At 32.5% G+C, this 17,306-nt stretch overlaps 3 protein-coding genes across 4 annotated transcripts; all 3 read right to left on the bottom strand.

The window, feature by feature from the left end:
• Positions 1-1,988: 1,988 nt before the first annotated feature.
• On the bottom strand, positions 1,989-6,221 carry LOC149515599 (disease resistance protein RPV1-like). Its single transcript, XM_089741734.1, has 3 exons — positions 6,195-6,221; positions 6,073-6,142; positions 1,989-2,467 (listed from the first exon to the last, which is right to left on the bottom strand). The coding sequence occupies exons 1-3, from the start codon at positions 6,219-6,221 to the stop codon at positions 1,989-1,991; spliced, it is 576 nt and encodes a 191-aa protein (XP_089597860.1).
• Positions 5,986-13,494, bottom strand: LOC111295915 (ADP-ribosylation factor-like). Of its 2 annotated transcripts, XM_022889752.2 has the most exons (7): positions 13,084-13,494; positions 12,868-12,972; positions 11,145-11,235; positions 10,025-10,140; positions 9,507-9,566; positions 9,361-9,426; positions 5,986-6,489 (listed from the first exon to the last, which is right to left on the bottom strand). In XM_022889752.2, exons 3-7 carry the CDS (start codon positions 11,227-11,229, stop codon positions 6,298-6,300), a joined length of 519 nt encoding a protein of 172 aa, XP_022745487.1. In that variant the 5' UTR covers positions 11,230-11,235; positions 12,868-12,972; positions 13,084-13,494; the 3' UTR covers positions 5,986-6,297. The 2 variants fall into 2 exon arrangements, with proteins under 2 accessions (XP_022745487.1, XP_022745486.1); XM_022889751.2 differs by lacking the exon at positions 12,868-12,972 and having other exon boundaries at positions 13,084-13,493.
• Positions 13,495-14,106: 612 nt separating this feature from the next.
• On the bottom strand, positions 14,107-16,371 carry LOC111296738 (anthocyanidin 3-O-glucosyltransferase UFGT-like). The gene is made up of 2 exons (XM_022891178.2): positions 15,664-16,371; positions 14,107-15,177 (listed from the first exon to the last, which is right to left on the bottom strand). Exons 1-2 carry the CDS (start codon positions 16,151-16,153, stop codon positions 14,312-14,314), a joined length of 1,356 nt encoding a protein of 451 aa, XP_022746913.2. The 5' UTR covers positions 16,154-16,371; the 3' UTR covers positions 14,107-14,311.
• Between the last annotated feature and the right edge of the window lie 935 nt (positions 16,372-17,306).

The following is a 17,306-nucleotide window of genomic DNA, read 5'->3' as shown; positions in this document are numbered from 1 at the left end:
AAAGTGGGTTTCTGCTTCAATTTAAACATTTCAAGGAAGGTAAGCTGCTCAGGTCATCAGGCATAACATCATCAGATGGCCTACAACTTTCGAGACTCAACTTTACCAAAGAACGTGCCAAAGATGCCCAAAAGAAACCCAATTCTTTGCTTCTTCTCAGTGACAACCATGACAAGCAAGATCTTGATTGATATATAGCAGTTTCATTTAAATTAAGCACCCTTAATGATTTCATATTATGTAACTCCCCAGGCACCTCATCAAGTCTTGAGCAACCAGATAAAATAAGCTCTTCAAGAGATACTAATGAACCAATTGTCCTTGGAAGTTTCATGAGATTTTTGCAACCTTTAAGGCTTAAAAAAGTTAGTTTCTTTAGCTCACCAATGTATTGATCAACCTCAATCAACTTTATGCAATCTTTGAGCATCAACTTCTCAAGACTAGGGAGCCCTGGAAACTTTGGGGTTTTGACAAGGCAATGACAGTGATTGAGATTAAAGATCTTCAAATTTGGAAGACGCTATAAAAAAGAGAAAAAAATCAATTTGGTTTTATATAAAGGATGATGTTATAAAAATTTTTTAAATTATAGTGAAATATTTAATATAATATTTAAATTTAAAAAATTTTTAATATGACACATGAACTGTTTCATGTGAATTTATTAATTAATATGATATTGAAAAAAATGTTTATTTTTTACATGTCATTATTTAGATATAATTACAAATATCACATTCATTAATAATTCTATAAATTATGTACCCCATTAAATATTTTTAAAATTTAGTATTATATTAAACATTTCACTATAATTTAAAAAATATTTATGACGTTATCCTTTATATAAATGTGGTATTGCTATAGAGAAAAAACAAAAAAGAAAATAGCGGTATCACCCCTCGGTATCCTTCCAAGCATGTTTCAGGCTACTGTTTCGCATGTCAAGAACAACTATACTTTTAATATCAAAATCCTTTGGGATAGATTGTATAGGAAATCCATGCCAGCGCAACCATATTAAGCCTTTGGGGGAAGTCTTTGAAGCCTCCTTTAAGTTTTACATGATCCAACTGAAGTAGTTTAAGTCTATTTATATTTGAAAATGCTTCACTTTCCATATCAACCTCCTTTGACATGAAAAATGGATTTTTCGAAAGCTTTGTAAAATGTAGACTTGTAGTTTTCCTTCCAAACTTTTCTTCTAGCAATCCTTGTAGGTCAAGGGTGAGACATTTAATTGCTTCGGAAACTTGAAAATAAAATTTTAAAAAAATTAAAAATATTGGTCGTATGATAAAATTAAAAACATATACAAAAAAAAATGAAAATTAAAACTTAGCTCAGTTAATTTATGTAATCATCCTTAAAAACTGTCATTCAATAGGTCTAAGGTTCCCTAGCTTGTAGCCTCTTTGTAAGGGGTAAAAAAGAAAAACAAGTAGATTAAAATGAAGTCTCTTACCATTTTTTTTTCTTATTACGTCAAATGCATCCCTATTCCACAATTTGCTTCGTTTCCTAAGGTTAGGAGATTCTTGGCGAATAATTTTTCTTCCCATATCTCTAACCATTTGACGCATCATTAACTTGTTTTTTTCATTAACAATGAGGAGAGATCTGCCTATGAGAATTTCAATTCCAACTGTTGTATAGAAACCACAACCATCAAGAATTGTTGTTCCATAATCTCTATCCTTCCTAATGAATAAACAAGCTATGTCAAGGATTAAATTTTTATCATGATTATCTTCCAGGGAATCATAGCTTATTCTTAGAATCTTTTGAATTTGGCTATCAGGAATTGCTTCCAATTTCTGTAATGCACTTTCCCACACAATCATGCTTTTGCCAGACAGAGAAGAACCCAAAACTTGAAGAGCTAATGGAAGTCCACCACAGTATTTCACTATCCTGCTTGAATACTCCATAAAACTCTCAATTATAGAGTTCTGGCCGAAGGCATACCAATTAAAAAGTTGAAGTCATTCATTGGAAGTTAGTTCTTTTACTTCAAACGCCTTGGGAAATGATGCTTCCAAATCAAACTTTTGGCTAGTAAAAGCAGCACTAAGTAGATATCGATGCCTGCTAGTTATGATGATTTTACTTCCAGGATGAAAATGTATTCCTGTTCCTATTAATTCTGTTGCTTTTTCCGTATCATCAACATCATCAAGTATTAGAAGAATTCTTCTACAGCATATAGCTTCTTTGATCTTATTAATTCTATCATCTACATTGTATATTTTGTGTGCTTTCCCTTTAAGAATATCTGAAATAAGTTGTCTTTGCAATTGAGCCAAGCCATTGCGCTCTCGACTTGTTTCTCTAACATCAGCAATGAAACTACAACTTTCAAATCTCAGGATGTTTTGATTGTAAACAACTTTGACAATGATTGTCTTCCCAATCCCTCCAGTTCCACAAATTGCTGCAATGCCAACTTCATTTGATCCATCCTCTGTTAACCATCAATTAATGCAAGTCACAATAGAATCTATTCCAACTAAATAATAAGGGACATATAAAGCAGTGTGATGAAGTTTATTTTGAATTTCTTTCACAATATCTTGGATGAACTATGATTCATGCTACAAATTTTAACAGATATATTTTAAACTATATATTTAAAATATAACTCAATAGGTAAAATCTTGAAAATTAAGTAAAAATCATTAATGTGTTTGCTCTTTTCTTGCATAAATTTTAACTTTTTTATGACATTACATGTTCAAGTAAAAATTACAATCTAATGCAACATTATTCAACATATAATATATGATATAATTAATATATAAATTAAATAAACCAACAAATTAAACCAACATAAATTTAATAAAACTTTTTTTTATTTTTTTTGCTCTCGTGGTGGATATATATACATAGATGATAAAACTAATATCATGAAATAAAATGATGATTGAGAATAGACTTGTTTAAGGGTCACACTATTCACCTAAACTTGAAGGTCCATTTAAGTTTTAAGAGATTTTGAACAAGAAATTAAAACTTGTTAAACGGGCTTAGACATAATTTTTATAACCGTTTAAATTTCAACCTAATCTTGTACAAAAAATTTAAAATCCGAACCCAACTCGATCTGAATTCACATATATAAACATTTTTATTTTTATAATACGTGAATTATATATAAATTAATTTATATATATATAAATTAAAAATTAAAATTATATATTTTTTATTAAACTTAGTTTTTATTTTTAATTTTTAAATATATAATTTTTATTTTTAATTTATATATGAATTAAATGTAATTCCATTAAAATTAATTTAATCATATTTTTTAATTTTTTATTATATAAATTAAGTTAAATGAATAGGTTTATAATTTATTTATTTTTTAATTTAGATCAGGCTTGAAAAAATTTTGAGACTCATAATTTTGGATTAGATTAAGTCTGAATAAGTATATAAACTATTAATATTAAGTATAAGCTTGGCCAAACCTAGCTCGATTTAATACATGAATACTAAGAATATGAAGTTTAGAATTGTTAGGAAAGGGAGCATATGTACAACATAGTATCGAACTTGATTAATGATAAATGTACCTATCCTGTAGAACCATGCCTCCTAAATCAACAACTTCTGTTAAAGCAATCCTCCATCTTTATACCATTTTCATTTTGGATTTGAAGTTTTCTTCATGTATGGCAAATGCTTCTGCATAACTTCCTATCTACTTCTTAACTTGGGTTGGATCAACATTGTAGAAAACTGGTAAAACAATATGTTGAGAGGATTTTCTATGTTTGAGTATTTTCATAAGTTCGTTACTACACCATATTGACGAAGCATAATCTTTTGATAGGACAATGATAGAGATTTTTGACTTGTGCAGTATTAATTTTTTGATTTCATCTTTAAATATGTTTTTTCTTTTTTCGATTTTTTTTATCATCTCTAAATGTGTAAATTTTTACTTGTACCAAAACTTCGTAAACATGATTTGTAAAATTTTTACGTGTATTTATATTTCTAAAACTCAAGAACACATGATAAACACATCGAGAAATTCACGTTCTTGGACCTTTGAAACAGCCATTGAAAAAGAATTCTACAAGAAAATCTAGATTAAGTGGCAGATAACGCATCTAAATGAAGTTCTATTATATATATATATATATATATATATATATATATATATCATGAAGTCCTGGTATGAAATTCATTTTAACTCTATTAATTTTAAGAAAACAAAACTCGAAAGCAAGAAATGAAATAAAAAAAATTTGAGTCTCAAAACTAGACTTTTGGCTTTTTTTTTTTTCATTATTAATTAATTCCAATCTCAGACCAAGACTGCTTTTCTATTTCTTGACCTGGACATCATTTATCTTTTGAAAATATTTTTGGCCGTGCATTTCTGTAATACCAATTTATGCGGAAAAGAAAATCACAGCAAATACATTTTTCCAATGTATGGCGGGTCAATCCCCCCACCACTCCACACAGTGATCCATACAACTGGGAGAAGAAATTTCAAACAAATCCATTTTCCCCATTGTCTACATTTGTTGAAAAAGTTGTAAATACTGGACTTTTAATCCATTCTTTTCTCAATTCTACCTACTTCCAACTATACTTTATTATTATTAGTTGATTTTTTTTTTTTTTGGTATCATCTTGTTTCAATAGTAAAAAATAAAAATTTTTTCTTGCTACCTTGTAAACATAAAATTAATTCAAATATCTTTTAAAGTTAAATAATTTTTATTTATAGTTTTTGTTAATGGTATTTTTGGATGTCTTAATAGGGAAATATTGAGATGAGATCGAATGGAGGAAAGTTTGAACTTATAGTTAAAGAACATAATTAGGAGGTGTCAAAATTATTATTTAAAACACATTCTGACGTTCAAGTCAATGATTTATCTTAAGTAAAATAAAAAAGGAAGGAAGATGGTAGAGAAGTGTGTGTAAAGCTTCATAGAAAGTAAGCTTAGGTGTTAAATATAAAAATGTTTTACGTGCCTGGATTTCTTTACCATTTTATATATGAGAGACGATAGACAGTGATAAAATTAAGATAGTTAATAATTAATGAGATATATATTAAGTTAAAAAAAATTTTTCGTGAATAATTGTGAATTATATTTAATAATTTAAATAAGATATAAATTATATTTAATGATCTTAGACAAATTAAACGTCAAATAATCACTTTTAAAATAACTATCTTGTTAAGATATAAGTAAGATATTTGACGAGTCCTTCTAGTGACAAATGACATGGCAATCCAGGCATGCCTTATCTAAAAAACCCAAAAATATGACTGTAGTAATCAAACGTTTGCCGAATTGACTGTTGCCCATGTGGCATTATAGTTCTCAGGCTAATCTATAGACTTCACATCGAAATTAGGAGTGATACAGGTCTTAGAATCTTCCATCATATTATTTTTCCTTTTATAGCAGAAGAAACTACATCGTATTGATATTCAAATTCTAATCTTTTAAATATTTTCTTAAAAATATTTATACGAGCCAATTGGATTAAATTTTAAATTATTATCTTATAACTTTCTAATATATCCTGAATGCGCTTATCTTTTCCTATGCAAGTCGACGGCGTGACATAGAGGTTCTTTTACAATGATGAGGCCATGACTACGAAGTGATTCTATTCTACTCCGATTTCAATCTTTTTACATGCTGCTTGGCTGAGTCGGGGCGCTATGATTCCTCTCGGTGAAATGGAAATGAAATTCTTCAATTCAATAAAGGGCAATTATTTAGGAGCTTTTTTTTTTTATTTTTGGGTCTTTTAAAAGGTCTTTGAACTGCAGGAAGTCTAATTTCGAACAGGTCATGGTTCAACCACAAAGTTTAGCCTGGTATGAAGACTTTCGAATGTAAGAAAGATGGGATCAAATATTCAAACATGTTTTTTTTTTCTTTTTTAAAAATCTGCACAGCATTTGCAGAAAAAACGTCCAAAATCAGAGAAAGAGAGAGAGAATTGAAAACCATTTTCCACTTAATATAAGAGTCTATGGGTCAATCTAAATCTCCCCAGTGAGTAAACGACTTTCATTCGTAGTACCTGCCTTTTTAATATACACATTGGAGGAATTCTCTCGTCTATGTGCCACATAAGGCGAAGGGGAAGCACCCTAGTAAGTAAATTTCATCAGCTTTAGACTAGAAAAATATAACTTTAATTACCACTCCAGACGTCCGGCGGTTAAACATGGCTTATAAGCTTCAATGCCTCTGATGATGTAGCTGAGATTAATATAGGCAAGAGAAATACTTCCAACCTGTATCATTAGAATGATGATGAACCCAGTGATGAATATCCAGCTGCTTTCATCTCCTTGAGAGTTCCAGCTAACCAGTCCAATCCTTCATAGAGGCCATCTCCTCTAAGGGCACAAGTGCCTTGTATGTGCCATTTTCTGTTCTTCAGATCAAAAAGACCTAATCCTTCACATACCTCCATCGGGGTCATTGCTCCTTTCTGGAAGGACAAAACACAAAATCAGATGCAATGTAACAGACATTTTGTGCAAGGAAACTTCGGTGTATGCATCATAGTACAAGGAACCAAATGCAAGTTCAATAAGCAAGCTCAAAAAAAAAAAAAAAATGCTCATCGAAGACAGCTGCATTCATCTCAACTATTCCACCAAAAAAAAGCAAGAAACAGAGAAGAAAAACTAGCCCTTTTCATCTACCATGGAACAGCTAATCTAGACAGTCTTCTATTCATCTCAACTATTCCACCAAAAAAAGAGAGAAGGAAGAGGGAAGAGAAACTCGAGCTCTTTTCATCTGCCATGGAACAGCTAATCTAGAAAATTTGATGGAGATTAAAAACAAAACTAAAAGGATGACTGTTAAAAACATCAGATATTGATGCACAGGAAAATACAGAAACAACATGTCACACACTCAATCTCCACATTCCATCATTAAGGAAATCCAAACAGAACCATTGAATTTCAAGTTAGGAAGTGACAAGTTTTCATAACAACCTTTTTTGTCTGGATTAGCTACGCTCTAACTTCATGGCTTCCACCTTCTCCCAAAAAAAAAAATAAATTCACAATGAAATATTTCTATATATATTTTGGTTTTATGTTTGGTTAAGCATTAATTGCCATGGGGGAATACCAACTCTGGAGAATCCATTGTTTAACCAAAGTTCTTAGAATAAAGCCTCATTTAACAGGCTAAAATCTCCCACAGAACCTACAACTGATTTACCTTGGATGTATATATCATGTATATATTATTCCAAAAAAAACACAAGGAAAGAGAGAGCCACTGATGCAGTGTAGACCATCTAACAAAACAGATGCACATGCAGGTTAAATAGAGGGATCTAGAAATTCATGTTAGGACTAACAAATACAGGTGGCAGGATGCATGGCCCAGAGTACTTAAGGATGCATCCTGGATAGCATACTTTACAGAGTAAATCATAGCATCTTAAAAACATATGAAAGTCTGTGAAATGAATGCTAGACAGTACAGGTGCGAAATAGTATGGATACAGAAGATCCCTAACAGGATAGAGAAACATACTATGATCACATGAATAACTTGATACTATTGATGCAAATGATATGCAGCAGGATACAAAAACAGGATAATATCGCATGAATAGCTTTTAGGCTAAATTATTAATACATGTGTTAATGTCCTGCAGTTGGCATCACGGGCAGTAAACCAAATATGATCTACTGCAATCAACAACACTCCAACCCAGTCAGTTCTAGCCAGCGACACCAACAGGAAAAAAAAAATTCCTAACAGTCTAAAATCTGATCAAACATAACAATAAGCACTCTTGTGGCAGTCGTTTTGGTTCAAATTCAAACGCTGCATTATCCTAGGAAATAACCACAATATATATTCCTAATATGTCCATAATTTAATCAAACTGCACTAATAATACTCTCACAGCAGCCTGGTCCATTTATATGCTGCTTCCTTTTTAGCAGGGAACACTGAAAAGACTCCTTATGAAACAGGATAATATCACAAGAATAGCTTGTAGGCAAAATTATTAATATGTGTTAATGTCCTGCAGTTGACATCACCGGCAGTCAACCACATATGAGCTACTGCAATCAACAACACCCCAGCCCAGTCAGTTCTAGCAGTGACACCAACCAGAAAAAAAATTCTGAACATTCTACAATCTGATCAAACATAACAATAAGCACTCTTGAAGCTGTCCTTGTGGTTCAAAATTCAAATGCTGCATTATCCTAGGCAAGGACCACAATATATATTCCTAACAGGCCATAATTTAATCAAACTGCACTAATAATACCCTCACAACAGCCTGGTCAATTTCTATTCTGCTTCCCTTTTTAGCAGGGAACACTGAAAAGACTCCTAATATTTCATAATTTCATCCAACCAAAAAGCAACACTTCAAAAGTGTTTAGTCCAGGGAACTAAAGCACCCAAGCTCCAATTTCACACGCTTTATCCATCATTATGCCTCATATGGTCAATTCGAGGCAATTACAGTCTTCAGACAATGGTGAAACGATACCTTCTTCAAGTAGGAAAATGTTGAGGTGAATGAGAGAGGAAGGGAAACTAGAAATTTAAGGACCCCTGGGTTAAGGATTTAAATCTCATACAAGAATTCATTGGGGAATATCCTATTGAGTCATAATTAAGGCATCTTTTTCACAGAAATTGCTAATGTTAGAAAAAAAGGAAGGGAATGGAGGGTGGCTAATGTGGCATCACATTATGTTCAGAAACAAGAACACAAGATAAACAATAAATGAATTCATCAAACACACAGCTATACACAAAAGCCACATTTTATTGATAATGAACAATGAGGCACGGTTTTGTTAATAAATCTTCTTTCAAAGGTTAGATGCAATACAACTATGATAAGCGGACATGTTAAACTATATTGAAGATCACAGAGCATAAATAAGTTAGAATTTTATATACATAAAAATATGCAATATTAATATGCAATATTAAAGTGTGGGTTTCTTTGATGCTATTAATCTTTTGCTGATCCAGAAGCATATACCAAAACAGGGACTATAGTTTGACACTTTAGAATACAGAATATCCCCAATGTCTTGGATGTTTTAATAACTTTTCCATTACATGTAAGAAAGAAAAATACACTTCTTAATAAAATAAGGAGGATCCATAAGAAGCAGAACAGCAGCAAATGGAAAGACAAGAATCCCTTTTCAACATTAAAATATCCAAGAGATTGTTATGTCATACTACGCAAAATAGCATGCCTGCACTCTCAATAGTTCATCTAGTGGATACCACTTGCATTTTGCAATATACACCTAAAGACACAAGTATAAACCTCTAACAGAATACGTACCATGTCCTGCTTGTTGGCAAACACCAAGATGATACTGTTGCGCATAAATGGGTCATTAATGATAGTCTGAAAGAACATTCATAGAAAAATGAGACAATGTTATGCCCAAATGTCTAACAAGATTGTATAAGTTCTACATTTACAACCTGAAATTCTTGTTTAGCTTTCCCAATCCTCTCTCGGTCCAAGGAATCAACAACATAGATCTGCACAGACATATATTAGAGAGAGTTATGAATGTGCTTATCTTTTCAATCAGTAGTGAAAAACAGAGCACAAACAATTTAACAAATTAAATCTTTCAGTTGACTTAAGGATGTGAAATATTAACCAACACAGAAATTTACAAAAAAAAAAAAAAAAAAAAACTCCTAGTTTGATACTGTATCTAATCCCTCAAATTTCAATAAACAAGTTTCCCTCTGAAATGACAACAAAAGAAAACATAATGTAAAAAATAAATTAAAAAATAAAATGGTAAAATCAGGGGAAATGTCAGCTATAAGATAAAAAGGGAATAAGTTTAATTTCAATATACTGGAAGGTTTTTGCAGTCTAAGTAACCAATAAATGGCACATATTCGGGTCAATATCAATCAGAGGAAACATTAAAAGGGAGAAAACATTTTTCTTTTTGAGAGAGAGAGAGAGAGATAATTATCACCAATCCATCTGTATTATTAAAGTAGTGCCTCCAAAGTGGCCTTAGTTTCTCCTGTCCACCAACATCCCAAACTGTGAATATAACATTCTTATATTGAACTTTCTCCACGTTAAAACCTGGAGGAGACAACAAGAAGAACTCAGTTGTCATATCAACTTGTCTATCCACCTCAAGAAAAAAGTTCATAACATCTAATTTAAAGCCAAGAAGAAATTTTCAAAACGAGATATGGATCCCAAAGATTATATAAGGAAAAAGGACAAAAACATCAGAAAACTAATCGATGATATATGCCAAGAGGAAATTTTGAGAAAAAGAAACAGATTCCAAAGATTATACAAGGAAAAGAAATTAATACCAAGAAAAAAAAAACTAATCAATTATGCATTTAATACACACTGATCAGAGTTCATACAACTCAACCACATTGTTCACTTAATGCCTATGGGGACAAAGACTACAGAAGCGCAATCTCCCTGTCCCAGACTACAACCATATTGCCATACAAAGCTGGTGCATGACACAGTGATGGGGAAACTTTGTAAATAATTAGCTAATACTTGTTATTGAAGTGAGTCTAAACTAATCAGCAATACAAGCAAAGAGAACGCCTAGAGTGGAAAAATAGTATTGAATGGTAATATTTCCTTAGACCATACGATCCCTTTATTAGTGATTTGGCCAACCAGGAAAAAACAATCTTTTCATAGATGCAAGAGCATCCAAGCAAAGTAATGGCTATACAGGCTCGCTAGTCCACTTGGATAGCTTTGCTAGTTTTCTGAAGCCTTGAAATTTAACTCTATTTTCAAGATTGCATTTTGAAAAGGAAAAGATGAAAATTAGTTTTAGTCCTTCCAAAAGTGGCATCTTGCATGTCACTTTTAGCAAACAAGGGCTGAGAATGTGTCAAACAACAAAACCAACACAATAAAACAAGGTCCAAGCATTTTGAAAGAGTATCACCATAAAAGCCTATTTATATTTATAATGAGAAGAACAAAAGAAAAGAATACTGTCAAGAGCTCCAGTGAGGACAAAAAAAACCAGCAAAATATAAGAGCCACAATCATATAATCAGCCATTTCTAAAATCAAGTTGCTAAGTGTAAGTTGCCTACCAATAGTGGGGACAGTTGATAAAACTTCTCCAATGTGCAACTTGTACAATATAGTTGTTTTTCCAGCTGCATCGAGGCCAAGCATCACAACCTAAGCCAGCTCCAGAAAAATAACACATAAGAAAGGAGAATATAAAGTGAAATAAAAAAGTCAACAGCACTTGTGTCTGATTATAAGAGTAAACATAAACGAGAAAAGCCTTCAATAAACAGGCTGGTATAATAATAATAATAATAATGCCCAGATGTGGTACAGAGAAGATATGAGAAACATGCTACTACTTAAATTCAGAAAGTTTAACAATATACTATTATCTCAAAAATGCACTGGCTTGGATTCTAGATTCTAGGGTTGACTCAAATGAAAACATTGTCTCAAGTTTAAACAAGTGGACAATATACATTTGAACTTATAAAAATTTAATTCATCTAAGAATATCCACCACAGCACCTAAATTCAACAATCGAGTACATGAAGCCACTGTTTGACTTCAATCATTCTCAGGTTCATAATACCAAGCATTATTTACTACTTTTAGATCCTCCAACATGGTTTAATGACAATGGAGAATATCAAGTAAGCACGATATTATTAAATGCCCCAAAGTAATCACATATAATTCGACCGCATAATAAGCATACAATAATGCATGAACTATAGACGTTACAAACGTTTTTAGGAATGCATCAAAACCTAAATGATGTCAATGTGCATTTAGTGCAACTTCATGCTTCACGATTACAGATGAATAACATAACTAATTCAGGAATAGATTAAAAAATAATTACTGTACATTTTCTAGATAAGACAACCACCCAAAAGGTACATCAAAACAGCATTAAGATTCCTTTTGCATTGGCTAGAGTATCTGGTTTAACAGGATTCTTATCATCTTCAATGGCAAGGAACTGCCAAGGAAATATTAGATGCACTAGTTACAGTGACAAGAACTAATCCACAAAATTTAATTACTTCTTGTTACTACATTGAACTAGATAATTTAAGGAAAAAAAGACAACATTAAATAAAAAAAAATTTTCTTCACAAGAAGACTTTTGCCAATAAAATTGACCAATTTAAAAAACATAACCCATAATTAGATGGCAACGGGACTCAACAAATGAAAAGGTCTGCCAGTTTTAAATATTCTAGTTCTGCATTACCTATTATACGTCCTATTATAATAGAACCCAAAAACAAGCGAAAATATCCAAGTTGTGCAAGTGGCAAATAGATGTTGAGCCTTACCAAGAGTGAAGACAAACAATAGTAAGTTAGGTTACTCTAACTTCTCAATACTATTAACAACGGAACCATCCAATTATTGGTGTGTTTTTCGTTTATCTCTTTCCAGCCAGAACAAGCAATAGCAAATACTGAAGAGTAAATGCATTTAGAATTATTTTCTTTTCTACCAACAACATGATAAATGTAAATACTTGCAGCATAAAACTCAATTTATGACATAAAACACCTGGCTTTGCCACTCCCATGTCATGGAACCAACAAAAATCAAGTTTTTGACAAGACAGACAACGGTACTTTATGATGCCAATACATTCCTCAAAACACCCAAAAGTGACAAATTTTCCACGAAACAAAAAAATCATAATACAATTAAGTATTTATACGTCACATGTTGATCCCATTTTTTTAACAGAATTTAATAGAAAACAAAGAAACGATTTAGCTAAATCTACAGACATCTACAAATTCATTTACCAAGTTTCTAGCAGAATTTAATCGGAGATGCGATCTTCAGCAAAACTACGTCGTTTTTTCAGGGCTTTCAAGCTATAATATCAATGGTTAAAATTTTCTTCAACTCTACATTAAATTATAAACCGGAGAATTGGATTAAAAAAAAACCCTAACGATGAAGAAACATTCAGTTAAAAAACTAAAACGAGATAAAGAAATAAATAGAGAGATAAATACCCTCATCTCTGTGTTACCGAAAAAGGTATCGAAGAGCTTGCGAAAAGCTTGACCCATGCCTTCACAATTTTCGATTCTTTCTCTTTTAAAAAGAAAATTGGACTTCTGATTTTGATTCTTTTTTTTTTTTTTTTGTGTTTCTGTTTTCTCTCTCTAACAAAAAAGCTGAGAAATTTGGATAATAAGAGAGAGAAATTTGTAGTAGAAAACTTGAAAAAGCTGGCCTGGTTTTTTCTTGATGAGAATGATCAAGTTTTTAGAGAGACAAACGGAAAGGAAAGTGTTTTGAGAAAGAGAGATAAGGTCGCGTTTGTTTGCAGAGCATAAAGGAAGGATGATTTTAATTTTTGGCTTTCGTTTTTCCCTTTTTCTTTTCTTTCCAAGCTGTTTCGTGGAACGGACGTGGGCTCTGGGCGGCCAGGGAATGTGCTGCTTTTATTTTCATAATCTTTTCAGGCTCACTATTGTGAAGATTAAAAATAATAGGATTAATTTGTGATTTAGCCTTTTAATTATATTATTTTTTTATACTTATAAAAATTTATAAATAAATATTTGAATTTTATTTTCGCATTTTTTTTCACTAACAAATTAAGTTAACCATAAACTAATATGGCAAAAACAATAATAATATTATCACACATTATTTATTTTAATTGATCAGTTAAGTAAAAATTAAAATAAAAGGGTAAATTTGATAAAATTTGATGATTAAATAAAATATGAGAAATATTAATTTAAAACAGGTGTTTTTTATGCAAATCAAAGCAATACATGAACTTATTTTTTAAGTTGATATAGAATAAGAGTTTAATTAATAAATAGAGAAAAATCTTAGAAACTAATTAATAGAATCTTTTATAATAATTAATTGACCTAAACGAATGGTTATGGCATGCAATTTTGGATCCATTTGGGTTGCATTGGTTCATGCAGACCCCTTGAAGAGATTATTTCAACGATGGTTGATTTGGTATGGTTATATACTTCTGGTCATATCTTTAACTTAGGACATACGATCTCTTCTTCTGTTTTCAATAAAAACTTTTCTTAAATCAATGATATGATAGATGTGATGACGGGATGGATTGAATGAAGGTTTTTCTTACGAGTCTGTCATTATATAACAAATAAGATGACAGGATGGATTGATCGTCCAAGGGATAAAACCTGAAGGCCAGACAATTCCATATTGCCTTTGAAAACACAATGCTGGGGAGTAGTAATTTTACCTAGATACTAAATCCAACAATGCCTTGAAATTTTCAGTGGAGCTACCTTCTGGTCCAACTGCTCTTTGCGCAAGTTCCTTGATTGCCTTCAAATTCTCCCTCATTTTCTTCCCCTTTTCTTGGGATAAAACTAGATCCAAACTACTGATTAGGCCATTCTTTGTGAAAATTCCACCCTTAACAATCACACCAATCTCCCAGACATCCTGTACCATTCGACCGTTGAGTCCATGATCCCCAAAAAATGGCCTGACAATCATTGGCACCCTACCTGCTGCTATGCTCTCTAGCGTTGAGTTATAACCACCATGACTTATGAACACCCCAACAGCACTATGAGCCAGCACATCTATCTGGGGAGCCCATGGCACCACTATACCATTGGCCCTGTCTAGGAACCCATTAGGCAAATCTACCTTTGAATTATCTCTGAGAGAATATATGAAAGGAACCCTGCTAGCTTCTAATGCTTCTGCCACTGCTACAAGTTCGTTTGGAGGTAGGGTTGCGACCGAGCCAAAGCTAATATATGCCGCTGTTGCAGGTTTTTGCTTGTCAAGCCAAGCAAGGCAACCATGTGAATCTGGGACTGCTGGTGGTGGTGTTGAAAGGATCAAAGGTCCGACGTTGAGGAATTTTTTGAACTTGGATTTCATATCATTTGTAATCACAGGGTCTAGTTCTTCAAATGAGTTTATGAAGACTGCAGCTGCCTGAGGTAGCACTTGGCCCATTTGATGCAACATGCGAGAAAAAATTGATCCCAGATTTCCAGAGACGATTCCTTCAGGCAAGTCGTGGATGCGTACCTTAGACATTCCAGGAATGAAGTCGAGGGTTTGATCTTCTCGCCCAACAATCCCTGTATTTACATATATAGATGCAGGTAATAACCAACCCCATGAAATGAATGACTTGATGTGTAATTAAATATAGACTTACAAGGTAGATGGCCATGGGCCAATTTTATCAGTATTAATGGCTAGTTTAGTATTGATCGAAAAAATTTTTGGAAGAAACAAGATTTTTAAATTGAAATGTTGTTTTAGGTCAAAAATAACTTTCGAATGCAAAACTAAGCCTAAATCTAACCGACATGCCATAATTACTTTAAGAAAGTGAAGTATATATAAATCACTAATTCCTACAAATTAAAAGGACAACTAATTTTTTATACTTGCACTTATAAAAATTTTCTTACACCCTTTTAGCAGAATTAATGTCTCTACAATTAATCCAACAACAGCATGAAAGTAATAAAGTTTTTCAAATTAGACAAGATTAACTAAATGAATCAAAATGAGAGATTAACTAAGTGAGCAAAAAGAAAGAAAAAGTAGAAAACTACCTGCAACTCCAAAATTTTCTCTGATGAGATCAGTATAAACATGGGAAGAAAGGGGGCAAACTCCTGAAACAAAAAATGGCACCCAAGCTACACTGTTCTCCTCTGCCATCTCTTTACCAAACCAAAGGAATGCATCAGTCACCAAACAGCTCAGTTTCCTCCCCGTCTCTGCCACTGCCACTTCCATTCCTTTCCTGAAATTTTCACGCCCCACTTTCATGAACAATTCGATGTCCTCCAGGGGCTTCTCAACAAAAACATGGCCTTCCGGTACACCATCCGAAATGTTATAGGCTTTGATGTTTGGTAGCATTGGTAGGGATGTGGAGAAGAGAGAGGTGTTGGATTCTGCAGTGCTGAAGAATGAAAACAAAGTGCTTGGGGCAGCAGAGGCTAGGCGACGAGTGATGGTCAGGAGTGGAGGAGGGTGGGTGGCGAAGGGGAAGGCTAAGACCGCAACGTGACAGTTAGAGCCGGTGGCTTGTTGCATCTTGATGGTTGGCTAGAATTTTGGTGCTGTCCTAGAACTTGGAGGAGATATATAGGAGAAGGGTAGGTGCCTGGAATAGAATGGCAATGATTGTTTTTTTTTTGGGTAAAACTCGAAAATCAACAAGATCTGGTTTGTATTCAACCACATCGTTAGTGCCCGGTTAGCACATACTCTACCAACCCTCCTCTGCCGAGCCACCCTATTTATTAGCAGCCACCCCACAGCCATATTTGCAGCTGAATTTTAGTTGCCACTAGCCTTGCTTCAATTCGGTTTCTGTCATCATCGTAGATTTTTTCAGGACCTGCAGCAATAAATACAATAATGTATAAGTAATATATCACAATAAATTCATAATAATATATAATAATTAACAATCAACTATAAAAAAAAAAATAAAGCACATCAAAATTTACTTAAAAAACCTTTTAATGTAGAAAGAAAAATTATAGATCATCAGAAAAAAAATCTCTACTATCAAATAATAGATATACAAAATTTTTCTCTAGCTAAAACCAGAGCTAATCAATAATTAAAAAAATCTTCCCAAATAAGTGACTCAATAAATACACTCCAGATTGTTCTTAAAAAGCTTTAAATTCGATCTTCACCGTTTTAAATATAAAACTCTGAATCATAAACTTATTGACAAAAATTTCAACTCAATCGGATCATGGATCCACTTTCGTTCAACCAACTCTCTTCTCTCATTTTTTTTTATTTTTTTTTGCTTTTTTTCTCTTTTCTTTTTTTTCTAGGTTTGTGGCACCACATTTTTTTTTAGTAACTAGGGTTCTGTGTAAAAAGAAAGACCAAAGCCTATGGCCTTTAGTTAGTCCAAATCCAATTACATAGGGCTAGAACCCATTTTTCTAACAATCTTTCCCTTTAACCCCATTTGAAAGATATTCATCACCATAATAGTTTTATTTAGAATTTACCTTGGCTAAGAAACCTATTCCGTCTAAGTTACTGCAAAGCTCAAACTTCTTCCTGAAAAATGTCTTGGTCAACATATCTGTTACATTCTCATCAATATAAACTTTTTTCAACAGCATCTATTGTTCCTCAATCACGAAATATAACCAGTGATATCTAATATCAATGTACTTCATTTTAACATGGTACATGACACTCTTACTCAAATTTA

Source organism: Durio zibethinus, chromosome 12 (assembly GCF_047325235.1).
Source record: "Durio zibethinus cultivar Kanyao isolate XHJ-2024 chromosome 12, ASM4732523v1, whole genome shotgun sequence".
Lineage (NCBI taxonomy): Eukaryota > Viridiplantae > Streptophyta > Magnoliopsida > Malvales > Malvaceae > Durio > Durio zibethinus.
This window is presented reverse-complemented; position numbering and strand designations above follow the sequence as displayed.